This window comes from Sus scrofa, chromosome 9 (genome assembly GCF_000003025.6).
Source record: "Sus scrofa isolate TJ Tabasco breed Duroc chromosome 9, Sscrofa11.1, whole genome shotgun sequence".
NCBI classification, from domain to species: Eukaryota; Metazoa; Chordata; class Mammalia; order Artiodactyla; family Suidae; genus Sus; species Sus scrofa.
Window position 1 is genome coordinate 50,702,410 of NC_010451.4, and position 16,459 is coordinate 50,718,868.

The following is a 16,459-nucleotide window of genomic DNA, read 5'->3' on the forward strand; positions in this document are numbered from 1 at the left end:
CAAAAATTATCAAATGCCCCCACAAGGAATGAAAGTTACAGGTGACACTGTTATTTGATAAAAAATATATCTCTTATAGAAAATAGCAATTTATAGGCCAAACAACATTTTTCCCAGCCCCAAACTTCTTTTCAAGTGAAGGGACTGAAATCATGTTTCCCCTGTATACTCTCACAAAATAGGTGCCATAAATTACTACTCCAAAACAAAGGCTTTTTCCATTATATTGTCTAAATAACTTCACTCTGTTTTGGTTCAGGTGTTTTACGTACCTGGGGCAAATCCTTAGCTGTAAGAAAGCCGTGAATCAAAGATAGAAAAAGAAGGATAAACACAGAGAAAATAGATTAACATTTTTTTTTTTTTGTCTTTTGTCTTTTTGTTGTTGTTGTTTTTGTTGCTATTTCTTGGGCCGCTCCTGCGGCATATGGAGGTTCCCAGGCTAGGGATTGAATCGGAGCTGTAGCCACCGGCCTATGCCAGAGCCACAGCAACGCGGGATCTGAGCCGCATCTGCAACCTACACCACAGCTCACGACAACGCCGGATCATTAACCCACTGAGAAAGGGCAGGGACCGAACCCGCAACCTCATGGTTCCTAGTCAGATTCGTTAACCACTGCGCCACGACGGGAACTCCAGATTAACATTTTTTAGGGGATATCATTTTTATTTTCCTGGAGCCGATGTTTTTCAAGGGATTGCTCTGCAATCCTTCTTCTTTCTTCAGCTTGTCTGTAGCTCTGCTAACCAGACAAGCCTCATGCAGGTGCAGACTGTGGCGTTGCTGTCTTTACTGGAGCAGCCTTATGGCTCCCGACACCGAGGCACAGCTATGACCCACACTACAGCTGCAGCAACTCCAACTCTCTTAACCTACTATACTGGGCTGAGGATCGAACCCTCACCTCCTCAGTAATTTGAGCTGCTGCAGTTGGATTCTTAACCTACTGTGCCACAGCAGGAACTCCACATTATTTATAATTACCAAGATATGGAAGCAATGTTTATGGAACAGATGAATGGGGGAGTTCCCATTGTGCCTCAGAAGGTTAAGGACCTGATGTTGTCTCTCTGAGGATGCAGGTTTGATCCCGTGCCTTGGTCAGTGGGTTAATGATCTGGTGTTGCCATGGCTGTGGAATAGGTCATAGATACAGCTCTGATTGGATCCCTGGCTCAGGAACTCCCATATGACGCAGGTGCAGCCATAAAAAGAAAAAAAGAACAGATGAATGGATAAAGAAGATGTGGTGTGTATACACATACACACACACACAGTGGAATACTACTCAGCCATAAAAAGAATGAAGTTTTGCTATTTGCAACACCATATATGAACTGGGAGGGTATTACACTAAGTGAAATAAGTCAGACAGAAGAAGACAAATGTTGTATGATAGCACTTATATGCAAAATCTAAAAAATACAAAAAAAAATAGGTGAATATAACAAAAAAAGAAGCAGACTCACAGATATAGAGAACAAACTAGTGGTTACCAGTGGGGTGGAGGGGAAATATAGGGGTAGGAGATTAAGAGGTACAAACTATTATGTTTAAAATAAGCTATAAGGATATGTTCTATTACATAGGGGATATAGCCAATATTTATAATAACTATAATGTGGAATTCCCATCATGGCTCAGTAGTAACAAACCCAACTAGGATCCATGAGGACAAGGGTTTGATCCCTGGCCTTGCTCAGTGGGTTAAGGATCTGGCGTTGCTATGAGCTATGGTGTAGTTTGTAGACACAGCTCAGATCTGGAGTTGCTGTGGCTGTGGTATAGGCCAGCAGCTGTAGCTCTGATTTGACACCTAGCCTGGGAACTTCCATACGCCACAGGTGTAGCCCTAAAAAAACATACATACATAATACATAAATAAATAAATACCTTTAAAAATTGTGAATCACTGCATTGTACCCCTGTAACTTATATGATATCAATTATACTTCAATTAAAAAAAAGAAGAAGAAAAAAACCTTGTCTCAAAATAGTCAAGACGTCAGAGGGGAAGCATCTCAGGGCTGGTGCACATTTCATGTTTTCTACTCCACCAATCTCTACATGTGATAACAGTGTTGCTTTCATGAAGATAGTCTCATTTGTAGGCACAAATGCCCTGTAAGATAATCAGAATGGAAGTTACTGCCACCATTTTGCAGATGAGCAAAGAGAAGTGACATTGGTAGTCTAAGTCCATGGAAATTAGTGCATGCACAAATTTAGACATTATCTCTTATGACTCAGGGTCTGCAGTGTTTCTGCCCTGCTAACATTACTACATGCAAAATATATCAAGGAATAAAGGACCATAGAACCCTTATTTTTTTATCTGGTTTTGCATAGCAAGTTCATAACACTTGACTGTTGGGGATGTGTGATGGTTTTTCATCCTGCCTACAGATTGTGAGCAAAATGCAACATAGAGGAAGCACACCTTAGATGTCCTGAAACTTCTTAGTGTCATGTTCCTTTGGAATGCGATGAAACTATCTTGCCCATTGACTCTCTCCAGACTTCCTTTACCTTTTCATTCCTTAAGCTGTAAATGAAGGGGTTCAGAAGAGGGGTCCCCATTGTGGTGAGGACAGCTGTCACTTTGTCAAATTCTAGGGAGTGACTCTGGCTGGGCCTCACATACATGAAGATGTTGCTCCCGTAGGCGATGGAGACGACGGTGATGTGGGAAGCACAGGTGGAGAAGGCTTTCTGACGTCCCTGGGCGGAGGGGATGCGCAGGATGGTGGAAATGATGTAGGTGTAGGACACGGTGGTGAGCACCAGGGAGGTCAGGAGGACGAGGGAAGACAAGAGGAAGTTTATCATCTCAATAAAATGTGTGTCTATACAGGCGACTTGTAGGAGAGGGGCGATGTCACAGAAGAAGTGACTAATTTCCTTAGAACAAAAGGGCAACCTGGACACCACAATAGTAGGGCAGAGCACGGACAGGAAGGCCCCCACCCAGCAGCCCAGGACCAGCAGGAGGCAGACCCTGCTGTTCATGATGATGGTATGGCGCAGGGGGTTGCAGATGGCCACGTAGCGGTCAAAGGACATCACTGCCAACAGGATAAACTCCACTGTCCCCAGGAAGAAGTAGAAATATGTTTGGATGATGCAGCCAGCAAAGGATATGGTTTTCTTCTCTTCTAAGAGGCAAGCCAGCCACTTTGGGGCGATGGTAGTTGTGACCAAAATGTCCAGAAATGACAAGTTACTGAGGAAGAAGTACATTGGAGTTTGGAGACGATCATCAGTCCATATTAAGGAAATGATGACAATGTTGCCTGTTATGGTGAGCACATAAACCAGGAGGAGGATGGCAAATAGCAAGACCTGAAGCTCCTGGACAATAGGAAAGGAGAGCAGGACAAATTCAGTTACCGTCGTCTGGTTTCTCCTGGCCATTTCTGTGTGAGGGGTGAAGAAACAAGGGAGGTTAGAGCAGTTTAAGATGTATTTCAAGTGTCCTATGATTTTTCTAAATGTAGAGGGGTTTCTAAATGTAGAATAGAACATTTCAAGAGGGAGGGGTTCTAGTTCTGTGGGTGACTCTATTATGTGGCCTTGGGGGGATCAGATTATCTCACCTGGCCTTATATCTCATCTATATCATTGATGGGCTGGGGGTAAAAAAAAGCACCAACTCTGCCATCCCTTTAAACTTTAACTTTTTGACTTTTATTGAACTTATATATTTCCTATTTCCTTCCTTAAATGCAAATTTATTCAGCTAACTTAAAACACTCAAGTTATTTTTTTTTAGGTTTTTTCTCTTTATTATTATTATTTTGGCTGCAGTGTGGTGGCTTGATGTGGGATCTCAGTTCCCAGACTAGGATTGAACTTGGGTTGCAGTGCTGAAAGTGCTGAATCCTAACCACTAGACCACCAGGGAACTCCCTCACTCAAGTAATTTTGATAGTATATTTTAATTTGGCATATTTTCCTTGCAGTTTTGTCTGTAACTGATTTAATCTATTTCAAGGCTCTGCAATTTCACATATATATGTTTGACAATCTTTTGAGCAAATATTGTGATCTACAATTTACACATGAAAAACCTGAAATTTACAGAATTTAAAAAATTTACCCAAAGTCCCATAGCTAGTGCATAGCAAAGCCAGATTCAATTCCAGTTCTATCGGACTCTGAAGACTTGCATTCTTTAATGATAGTTATGAAATGAATTCTTATTCCCACTCTTACAGAGAGGGAAAAAATTTCAGAGAGGGTCTGGTTATGGTCTAAATGAGGATAGATAAATCACATAAAGCTGATCCAGACCCAACTCTCTAGTCAATGTAGAAATGTCAGTCTCACCTTGATCTTCCACATTTAGAAATGTTGATCCTACTACTTTGAATAACTGAGTGTCATGAACATTTGAGATTCGGAGAAATCTTAGAAGGGATATTTAGGATCACGTTGTTCTATCGAGTGCAAAATGTAAATATTCTCCCCCAATATTTTTCTAGCTAGCCTGAGAGACTTGCTGTAGATGGCCTATTATGTGTTTGTTCAGTTCTGTCACAAAATCCATCATGACATTGATTTGGAATTTGCTTACCAGTTGTTTTCATGTGTTTATTCGGAAGCCTCCAAATCCTTTTTAAGAGAAATAAAACGGAAACTTTGTACTTCTACTGCTTTTCTTTTTTCTTTATCTAGGATGTGATGTGTCCTTTTCTCTATGAAATTAGGCCATGAATAAACGGTGATATTTGCAGCTCCTGCTTGCTCTTAAGGATTTAATTGCAAATGACTCTTGGGAGTGTGAGGTAAAAGATGTTAATTACATTTACTGTAATCAAAGAATTTTAACCCTGAAAAACCAATCATGATTATAAATTTAGTTGGAGATGCTAAATAGACATGTTGAGGATGCTAGGGGAATTATACCAGGTGTTTTGCTTTATTCAATTAATAAAAGCTGGGTGGCCCACTTTAGAGTTTTAGAGAAACTGAAAGAGAGAACTTTTGATGTTCCCAAATAATTGACAAAATTATATCAGATTTTCCTTTTCCAGGAATGCTGGCAACAATGATCCCTCCAATGCTGTGCAAATGACAAGCTTTACCTTTCCTCTCTGTTAAAATGGAGAAAAATTCTTTTACTGTTGTCAAAACCTGTAAAAAGTGACTTTGTCTTTGTTTATTATATTAGTCTATACCTAATCCTCATATAAGCCTAAGAATCCTTAGGCTGTGATTTTTTTTTTTTTTTTTTTGTCTCTTTGCCTTCTCTAGGTCTGCTCCAGTGGCATATGGAGGTTTCCAGGGTAGGGGTCCAATCAGAGCTGTAGCTGTCAGCCTATGCCACAGCCACAGCAATGCAGGATCCAAGCCGCATATGTGACCTACACCACCGCTCTCTGCAATGCCGGATCCCCAGCCCACTGAGTGAGGCCATGGATAAAACCCTCAACCCCATGGTTCCTGGTCAGATTTGTTAACCACTGAGCCATGATGGGAACTCCTGGAGTGATGTTTGATGACAATAAGTGAACACAGAAGTTCTCTAGATTGACCAAATGTAATCTGTCTTTGGTAGAGACTTCCCAAAGCAGCCACACATGGAATAGAGTAGTGGCCAGGGGGCATTACTCTGCATGTGCGTCTGTGCATCATGGCTCTTGTCTACTCCATTTAGCTCAAGATCACAAATTTAGTTTTTCTGACTCATCAGTTTCCCCCTGTCAAGGTGTAGAAACTTTGACAGGTCTCACTATTAAAAGTCAGAAGCGGTTGAATTAGTTTAAAAAATCCAACTACATTTTCATTACCAGAGACACATCTACAGTAGAAGTAGAAATAGCAATTAAAAAACAAAGGGAAAGAGAAAAGATATACAAGGAAAACACGAATCGATTTTGGTAGATTGCATCTTTGCTCTCAATCATTATGCATCCCTTTTCTTTATGAGTACACATCTCCCTGAACACATTCCATTCTCACACAGGCCAGGGGACATGCTGTAGAAAATGGCATATGAGTGAACCTGAAGTACTCAATGCCTAAGGTAAAGTTTGAGCTATTGCTCTATTTCGTCGGGCACAAGAATGGCGTGTCTCTGGTAATGGCTGCTGCTTTAGCCTGAATTAAGAATAAGAACATATGAGGAGCAAAGACAAATCAGATAGGGAACCATTAACATGCAATTTGGTTGATATATAAATATATATATTTTTTGGCATATCTGTGGCACATGGACCTTTCTGGGCCAGGGATCAAACCTATACCACAGCTACGACCCAATGCACAGCAGTGACAATGCAGGATCCTTAATCCACTGAGCCACCAGGGAATTCCAAGAAATAAATCTTATTATTTTTGGTAGCCATTGACATTTGGGAGGTTGTTGTTAATGTAGCATAACATAACCAAATTGACTAATATGCTACTGCCTATGGGGAAGGGGAAAAGCAACTACCAATCTAGAATCTAAGTCCAGAAAAAATATATCCACCAAAAAAGATGAAATATAGATATTTTCAGGCATAAAGATAGCATGAAAATGTTAATTGTCAGCACAACTGCACTTAAAAAAAATTCTAAATATAGGAGTTCCTGTTGTGGCACAGCGGAAACAAATCCAACTAGGAACCATGAGGTTGTGGGTTTGATCCCTGGCCTCACTCAGTGGGTTAAGGATCCGGTGTTGCCGTGAGCTGTGGTGTAGATTGCAGAGGCAGCTCGGATCTGTCATTGCTGTGGCTCTGGCATAGGCTGGCAGCTGTAGCTTCGATTAGACCCCTAGCTTGGGAACCTCCATGTGCTGTGGGTGTGGACCTAAAAAGCAACCCCCCCCCCCAAAACAAAACCTAAATATAGTTATTAACATAGAAGAGGAGAAATATAGGAGTTTCCATTATGGCTTAGTGGGTTAAGAACTCAACATAGTGTCTGTGATGATGTGGGTTTGATCTCTGGCTTCACTCAGTAGGTTAAGGATACTGCCTTGCCGCCAGCTGCAGGATAGGTCACAGATGCAGCTCGGAACCTGTGTTGCCATGGCTGTTGCGTGGGCTGGAAGTTGCAGCTCCGATTTGACCCCTAGCCCAGGAAATTCCAAATGCCTCAGGTGTGGTTGTAAAAAGAGCAACAAAAAAAGAGGAGAAATTTAGATGCATAGAAAGAAGTTAAGAACAATATAGAAGTTAAATATGTAGGCAATGTGAACAAATTAGGCTTTAAGCAATGATGATTGAATAAAGTTTTAAATGCATTGATAATATACTATAAAATAATGTGAAATGGAGTTGTATGTTACACGTAAATATGTTAAAATTTCTAATTAAAACATCTAGATTACCAGACTAGATACCAATCCCAACTATACACTGCTATAAAAGACCCTAAATATAAGGGAACAGACATATTGAAAATGAAATAATTGAAAAAGATACACAATGAAAACTCTAAGAATAAAGAAGTGCAGTTATATTAATATTTAAAACAGTGGACTTTATGACAAGAAGTTACTAGAGCTAAGCTGCTATATTCTGAAATACAACAATTCTAAATCTGTACCTACCAAAACTATGACTTCAGAATATATCAAGCAAAAGCTGACAGCACTAAAAAGAGAAATAGACAAATTCAAATTTGCAGTGAGAGGTTTAATGTTACATCTTTTAAGAGATGAATTATCTCAAAAGATAGAAAGCAGGCAAAACAATTAGTAAGTATAAATATTTGAACAATACAATAAACAATTTGATGCAACTCTCCTGGATATTGGAACCAATGTAACAAGGTACGGAGTAGCTTTACATAATGATAAAGAGTCAACCCCAAAGAGGACATCATAATTGTTATTGTGTACGTGCCAAACGATAACAGAGTGTCAAATTACATGAGGCAGAAACTGATAGAACTGTGAGGAGAAATAGATGAATCTACTATTTATTATAGATGAAGAGGTCAACATCCCTCTATCAGAAATGAAGAGATATAGAAGGCAGAGAAAAAGCAGAGAGTTGAAGCCAATAACACCACTAATCAGTTGGATATAATTTACATCTATAGATTATTCATCACCAAACAGCAAAATACACATTTTTCTGAGGTTCACATGGAATATTTTTCAAGATAAATTACATTCTGGAACATAAAACATACCTTAACAAATTTATTTATTTGTTTAAAAAATTTTTAGTGTTTTCCTTTTTATGGATGCCCCTGCAGCATATGGAAGTTCCTGGGCCAGGGATTGGAGACACATCTGTGGCATATGCCACAGCCATGGCAATACCAGATCTGAGCTGCATCTGGAAACTACACAGTTTGCATGCAACAACTGCATTGATTGAAGCCAGAGATTGAACCTATATCCTCACAGAGACAATGTCAGTTTCTTAACCTGCTGAGGCACAATAGGAATTTATTAGCAAATTTATTTTATTTTATTTTTTAAATTACAGTTGATTGACAATGTTGTGCCAATTTCTGCTGTACAGCAAAGTGACTCGGTCTTTATGTACACACACATTCTTTTAAAAAATATTATTTTCCATCATGGAAAATATCCCAAGAGGTTAGATATAGTTCCTTGGGCTATAGAGTAGGACTTGCTTTCTATCCATTCTAAATGTAGTAGTTTGCACCTATTAAACCCCAGATTCTCAGTCAATTCCACTCCCTCCCCTTTCCCCTTGACAACCACAAGTCTGTTCTCATGTCTGTGAGTTTGTTTCTGTTTTGTAGATAGGTTCATTCGTGCCATGTTTTATTTTGTTTATTTATTTATTTATTGTTTAACATATAGGAGTTTATTCACTTACACTAGTCCTTTTTTTTTTTTTTAAAGGGCTGCACCCACAGCATATGGAGGTTCCCAGGCTAGGGGTTGAATTGGTGCTGTGGCTGCTGGCCTAGACCACAGACACAGCAACATCAGATCTGAGCCACGTCTGCAACCTACACCACAGCTCACGGCAATGCCAGATCCTTAACCCACTCAGCAAGGTCAGGGATAGAACCAGCAGCCTCTTGGTTCCTAGTCAGATTCGTGCCTGCTGCGCCACAACGGGAACTCCACACCAAGTCTTTTTATATCTATTATCTCATTTCATCTTCACAACAACCCTCCAGGATAAGTAGTTTTATTTTTTCTCCCTATTTTATTTTATTAATTTTTAAAAATTATAGTTAATATACAATGTCTGTCAATTTCTGCTGTATAGTAGAGTGACCCAGTTATACATATATATACATTATTTTTCTCACATTATCCTCCATCATATCCCATCACAAGTGACTAGGTATATCTCCCTGGGCTATACAACAGGATCTCATTGCTTATCCACTCCAAATGCTATAGTTTGCACTACTGAACCCAAGCTCCCAGTCCATCCCACTCCCTTCCTGCCCCCCCCGGCAACACACAAATCTGTTCTCCATGTCCATGAGTCTTTCTTTTCTGTAGATAGGTTCATTTGTGCCATATATTAGATTCCAGATATAAGTGATATCATATGGTATTTGTCTTTTTCCTTCTGACTTACTTCGCTTAGTATGATAATTTCTAGGAGCATCTATGGGGCTGAGAATGGCATTATTTCCTCCTTTTTAATGGCTGAGTAATATTCCGTTGTATACAGGTACCACATCTTCTTTAAATTTAAATTTTAAAACTTAAAAGATTAGAAATTCTATACATTGTCTTCCACATACAGTGCATTATCTTGGCTTATTGTGTATGAATTTATTATTGAAAACCATAAACTTTTTCAAAACATTGTATAAGAAGGAAATTAAGGACACCTAGCTTATAGCCTAGAAAGAAAAAACAACTCAAAAGAAATAAATATAAAGTGGCAAAATACTGCACATATACTGGTCACACAGGAAAAAACAAGATCTCTAGATAAGTCTGTAAAATATCATCTCCTAGTGTAGATATTCTAAGGCTTAGCCTTTGATCACCTGGGACTGTATTGGCTTAGCCTTTTGCTGGGTCTTCATTGAATTGCACTTTGATGTAAAATTGAACTGTAATAAGCCAGTTATTACAGTTAAAATTCTTCCACATTTATTATAAAGTTGCTGTAATGATTTCTACCACACTGTTCAATAATCCCTATGCAAATTTCCATTAGAGAAATCTCTTTTGAATGAGATAAATGAGACTTTGTCATACAAAAAGAATTTACTTTGTTTTCTTTCTTTTTTATTTTTGAAAATTTTAAATGTATTTATTTAAAAAATTTGTATGGCTGCACCCACAGCATATGGAAATTCCTGGGTCAGGAATTGAATCTGAGCTATAGCTGCGATCTATGCCATAGCTATAGCAGCACTGCATCCTTTAACCCACTGTGCCAGGCTGGGGATAAAAACCCACACCTCAGCAGCAATCAGAGCTGCTGCAGTTGATTCTTAACCCACTGCATCACAGCGGGGACTCCTGTTTTTATTGATATGTCTATATACCATATAATGACTTTTTGCTTAGATTCAAGAAATTAAAGTAAAAATTAAAGTTAAATACAAGGAATGATATTAAGTTTAAAATATTTGCTATTTCTTACTTTCATACTTGTTTCACATTTTATTTAGTATTCTGAAGATATATATGTATATATATTTGGAATTATACATATATATAAAGTTTTACCTTAATTCAAATTATTTTTAAAAACTCAGGGCATAAACACAAATATATACACATACATAAATAAATCTTAAGCAAAAGCATATTCATTTTGAAGATATTTTTCTTCTTAAGAGTTTCATCAATGCATTTTTTACTTCCTTGTTCCTCAAACTATATATCAGGGGATTCAACATGGGAATCACGTTGGTGTAAAATACTGAGGACACTTTCTCTTGGGTGAGTGAACTGCTAGAAGCAGGTTTGAGATACATGGACATGAGAGACCCATAAAATATAAGAACAGCTGTCAAATGGGAGCTACAGGTGCTGAAGGCTTTGGACCGGCCAGCTTTTGAGTGGATGCAGAGGATGCTGGAAAGGATAAAAGCATATGAAATGATGATTGTTAAGCTGGTAGCTACCATGTTAAACCCTCCAATGGCAAAAACCAAAAGCTCATCAATGTAAGTGCTGGAACATGAGAGTTTAATAAGAGGAATGATGTCACAGAAATAATGTGCAATGATGTTTGAGCCACAGAAAGTCAACCTTAATATGCAACCTCCATGAATCAGAGCATCAGTGATGCCTACTGAGAAGACAGCAGCCACCAGCAGAGAACAGACCCTGGGGGACATGATGACATTGTAGAGCAGGGGGATGCAGATGGCCACATAGCGGTCATAGGCCATCGCTGCCAGCATGTAGCACTCAGAAATGACAAAAATACAGAAAAAAAACAGCTGAGTCATGCATCCAGAATAGGAGATTGTTCTATCCCTTGCTAAAAATCCTGCCAGCATTTTGGGGGTAATGACGGAAGAATAGCAGAAATCTAAAAATGATAAACTACTGAGGAAATAGTACATGGGGGTGTGAAGTTGAGAACTCAACGCAATTATGGAGATCATACCGAGGTTTCCAACTACAGTGACCATATAAATCCCCAGGAAGAGGCAGAAGAGAGGCAGCTGAAGCCCTGGTTGGTCAGTTAATCCTGAAAGGAGAAAATTGGTCACTTCAGATTGATTTCTTATATCCATTATTCTCCGAGAAATCTGTGAAGATGAATGAGTCCAATTAGAGTCCAATTAGACAGGCAGAATCACTCCTTGTCTTCGGTTCCCCAGAGCCCAGATATTCTACTCATGGAAACACTGAACCCAGGTTATCTTACCTATTGGCACTAAGCCTGCACTTCCATCCATGTGCAGAGACTTTACCCACCAAAAAGTCAGATCTCAGATGAAACAGAGTAAGTAATCATCTATCTACCTATGGACTGTAGGAACCATAAGTACATTCTCACATCCTCCCTAGTGTCTCAAATTCCTTTAGCAGGAGTTCTCATCATGGCGCAGCGGAAATGAATCTGACTAGGAACCATGAGGTTGCAGTTTCGATCCTTGGCCTCACTCAGTGGGTTAAGGATCTGATGTTGCTGTGACCTGCAGTATAGGTCGCAGACGCAGCTCAGATCTTGCGTTGCTGTGGCTGTGGCTCTGGCTGTGGCTGTGGCTTAGGCTGGCAGCAACAGCACCAGTTTGATCCCTAGCCTGGGAACCTCCATATGTTGCAGGTGCGATCCTATTAAAAAAAAAAAAAAAAAGCCAAAAGACAAAATTCCTTTAGCAAAATATAAAACCTTTAGCTTCGGAATTAAAAATAAGTCCAATGCTAAAGAATATTGGGGAGTTTTTCTAAAGCAAATTAGTTGAAAAAGATGCATAAAGAAGAGGTTGTTGGCTGAGAAAATACTTTTGCTAATGAAATAGTTGTCAAGGGCTGGCCATGCCTCCAGGGTTTCCTACAGGGAAGGTATTTATTGTTAAAAATCTTTTATGATTTCCACTTCAAGGTTTCTAAGGGTGTTCAACAGAATATTAATTTTACTGAGTTGTTCATAGGTATACATGAAATAAGTATCTTAGGAATCATATGATTTCAGAGACTCAGAGTTATACAAAATTAAACTAGTTTCTTAACTGAAGGATATTTCAAATTTTCCTAGAAGGCTATATAACAAACTTATTTGAGGATAGATTCTCCCTTTCACTTAAAAAATATTGTAGCACAAATGTGGCTCAGAACATGTTTCAGGGAACTGTATTATCATCTGCGTGTGTTTGTGTGTGTGTGTGTTCTATTGTAATCTAATCATAAGCTGATTACTAGGTGGGAAGCATATTTTTCTAATACTTCAGTAAAGCTGGATATTAACAGGAATTCCTTTGTGGCACAGTGGGTTAAGGATCCCACATTGTCAAAGCAGTGGCTCAGGTTGCTGCTGTGGCATGGGTTAGATCTCCATCCCGGGAATTTCCACATCCCGTGGGTGTGGTCAAAAAGAAAAAAAAATTGGAAGCTGGATATTAGTAGAATGGAAGCCCTTTCAAAACCCTCTGGCCAACCTCTGAGCAGAGTCTACCTCTCTCACCAAGGCCATGCAGCGAGACTTAATGCACTACTGCTGTTCCTGCCATTTGGCTTTGTGCAAACAACACAGAATTTGTGTTTCCACTGGAGGCCCCCAAGTAGTGCTTCCTGTCTTCCACCCACACTTCTCCCAGGAGGGGGCAAATGGGACACAAAACTTGGAATTGCCTTGGAATTGTGGGGTCAACCAAGGCCTTATCTCTGAAGAATCAAACCATTTTCCTTTTAGTGTTGGATTGCTCACAGAGCCCTCTCTACAGTTTCATATTTGCCCAGAGATTATGCAGGGTACTGCTCAGACATCTGGTTTTGTACTTTCTCAAACTGCTACCCCAGGATCCACTTTTCTTCCTGGCTCTTCAAGAAGCTCTTTGTGGAGTTCCTGGCGTGGCTCAGTGGTTAACAAATCCAACTAGGAACCATGAGGTTGCGGGTTCGATCCCTGGCCTTGCTCAGTGGGTTAAGGATCCGGCGTTGCCGTGAGCTGTGGTGTAGGTTGCAGATGCGGCTCGGATCCTGCGTTGCTGTGGCTGTGGTGTAGGTTGGCAGCTACAGCTCCCATTCGACCCCTAGCCTGGGAACCTCCATATGCCGAGGGAGCAGCCCTAGAAATGGCAAAAAGACAAAAAAAAACCAAAAAAACACAAAACTCTTTGTGTCCTCTTGCTGCCAATCCATGACTGCCATATTAGTTCAGGGCACACTTCTTTGGCCTCTTGCATTCCCATGGTTGCAAGAGCCTCCTCCTGATTGCCCTAATTAGTTTAAAACAAAAAAGCTTCTTACGACTGAACAGCTGTTCTCTGAGCAGGTTTCCAGATTCTACAGAACATGTGAATTTTGCATCTGCCTTCTGTCCTGAGGGATGGAGAGAGGGGAATTATGTACAAAAGAGGGGCTGTCCAGTTGTCCTTAACTTGTTGCCAAAATACTCTTGAGTCCTCTGTTCCTTTCCTCTCTTGCCAATTAACACACACAGGTATAGTCTAGTCACAGAGACAACACAGACAGAAATATGAAAGGAATATCCAAGAAGACCCATTTACTCAGTTTTTTGCCTTTCAAATCTTTTCTTGATGACTTCAAGCTGTTCTGAGTGTCACAAACTCACTAACCGCTCTCCTTACGTATTGTATTTTTCCACCTCTCCCCTGATGCCTACTGGGCTCTGAGTCATAGTAGAAGATCTTCCATCCTGCCCATGCCCTTGTTCTATTTCAACATCTATTCAAGTCAGCTTGGTTTCTCTGTTCTGTCTTCCCTACTTCCCAGACATTCCTCTGCTTTGGGTCCTTGCTACTCAATGACCAACGTCACTAACATCATTTAGGAATTGCTAAAATGCAGTCTTGGGTCCTAAACCACATCGGTTGAGTCGGGATGGGAATTTTAGCAAGATTCCCAAGTGATGTGTGTGCACAGTAAGGTTTGAGAGGCACCATTTTAGGTTATTTTCTCCTAGAGATGAAAGCATCTTTCTTTGTTGTTGTTTTCTCCTCCAAACTTCTCTCTGCTTCTTCTCTGCCAGAAAGCATTTACGTGGTCATGAAGCACATCCCTGAAAACATCCTCTCTCAAGACTAATCTTCTTGGATAAAGAAAAGAACTGTATGATTTTACAATTTTTTTTTTTTTTGCTTTACCCAAGGCATGTGGAAGTTCCCAGGCCAGGGACTGAACCTGTGCCACAGCAGAAACCTGAGCTGTTGTAGTAACAACACTGAATCCTCAACCCGCTGTGCCACGAGGGGGCTCCAAATCTTTTTTCACTTACATTTAGACTCAGTGGTTCCAAGGTAGTGTAATTAGTGTGATAGGCTTTGTTTATAGGAAGGATTTTTAATACAAATTACATCTTAAGCCACATAAAAATGAACAGAGCTAACCAGTATCTACTTTGTTTAGCCATCTACTTACTAAAACAGTAAGTTCTACCAGGGCAGGGCTAATATTTTTTACGTTGTATATTTGACTGCCCCCCCCTTTCCCCCAAAATAATCAAGCACACTGACTCAGAGCTATTCAGGTCTTATGTAAATTTTGGAATTCAAAAGCAGTTTAGTGATTTAAAGTTTGTTTTTAAACATTTCTGAACATCACATAGTACTATTAAAATTACGACAATTGAAAGTATTTTTTCAAAGGTGAAGTCTAGATCAGCGTTGCTCAATAGAAAGATAATGCAGACACACTTGTCATTTATATGTCCTAGAAGCCCATTTTTAAAAAGCAGAAACTGTGGTATATGGAATGACTGGCCAAAGGGCACCTGCTGTATAGCGCAGGGGACTCTGCCCAATATTCTGTGATGATCTATATGGGAAAAGAATCTGAAAAAGAATGGATGTGTCTATATGTATAACTGAGTCACTTTATTGTACCGCAGAAATTATCACATTGTAAATCAACTATACTTGAAACAGAAAAAATGAAAAAAGCCAAAAAAAGGCAAAAACAGACAGTTGAAGTCAATTTTAATACTATAGTTTATTTAATTTGGTATATACAAAAACTTAGATTTTCTGCTGTGGCACAGTGGGTTAAGAACTGGACGTCAATGGGTTCACTCCCTGGCGTAGTGCAGTGGGTTAAAGAATCTGGCATTGCTGTAGCTGCAGTGTAGGTGGCAACTTTGGTTTGGATTCAGTCCCTCACCTGGAAAACTTCCATATGCTGCAGGTGCAGCCATAAAATCAAAAAATTAAAAAAATCCGTATTTATCACATAAACCTGTAATGATATAAAATTTTTGAGGTATTTTCTATTCTTTTTTGGTATAAATCTTTGATATTAATAATGTATATATACTTATAGCATACTCAAATCACACTACATTTCTAATGCTCAGTGACCACACATGGCTAGTGGCTGAAGTATTGCACAGCACAGGTCTAGAACATATTTTTTTTTTCTAAATCTGACTTAACTGTCAAATCATAATTGCTGCCTTTTAAAGAAGGAAACGGTTAACACAGAGGTGGAAGAAAGAGCACTGAATCATGAGTCAAAATATTTAGTTTCAACATTAACTCTAAGACAGTGTAACATTCAACTCATCAGAGAGTCTTTCTGAGCTTCATGTTTTAATCTGTAAAAATAATAAATACTTCAAAAGATTATCATGCAAATTAAATAGGAAATTTTGTGCATTCTACAGTCTGTAAAATATATTTCTAGTATTATAATTCCTATCTTAATGGCTGATGATTTCCCAGATTGATTCACCCATTGGAGACTAGGGTATTTAGATAAGGTGAGTGGACAATGCACATCTGAGTCTAGGATGGATGTCCGTGGTCCCTTCCCTCTACTCCTGTGGCTCCGTGCCCTGCAAACGTCAGAACCTCTAGCTCCTCTAGCTTGAAGGATGATAAGGAGTTAATTTTTAATGAATACCTTTGTTTCAATACCTA

General features: G+C 39.4%; 2 protein-coding genes across 2 annotated transcripts; both read right to left on the bottom strand.

Moving 5' to 3' along the window:
• On the bottom strand, positions 2,471-3,418 carry LOC100524757 (olfactory receptor 6M1-like). Its single transcript, XM_013979510.2, has one exon. It carries the CDS (start codon positions 3,416-3,418, stop codon positions 2,471-2,473), a length of 948 nt encoding a protein of 315 aa, XP_013834964.2.
• On the bottom strand, positions 10,715-11,832 carry LOC100524947 (olfactory receptor 8D4). Its single transcript, XM_003129964.2, has one exon. It carries the CDS (start codon positions 11,651-11,653, stop codon positions 10,715-10,717), a length of 939 nt encoding a protein of 312 aa, XP_003130012.1. The 5' UTR covers positions 11,654-11,832.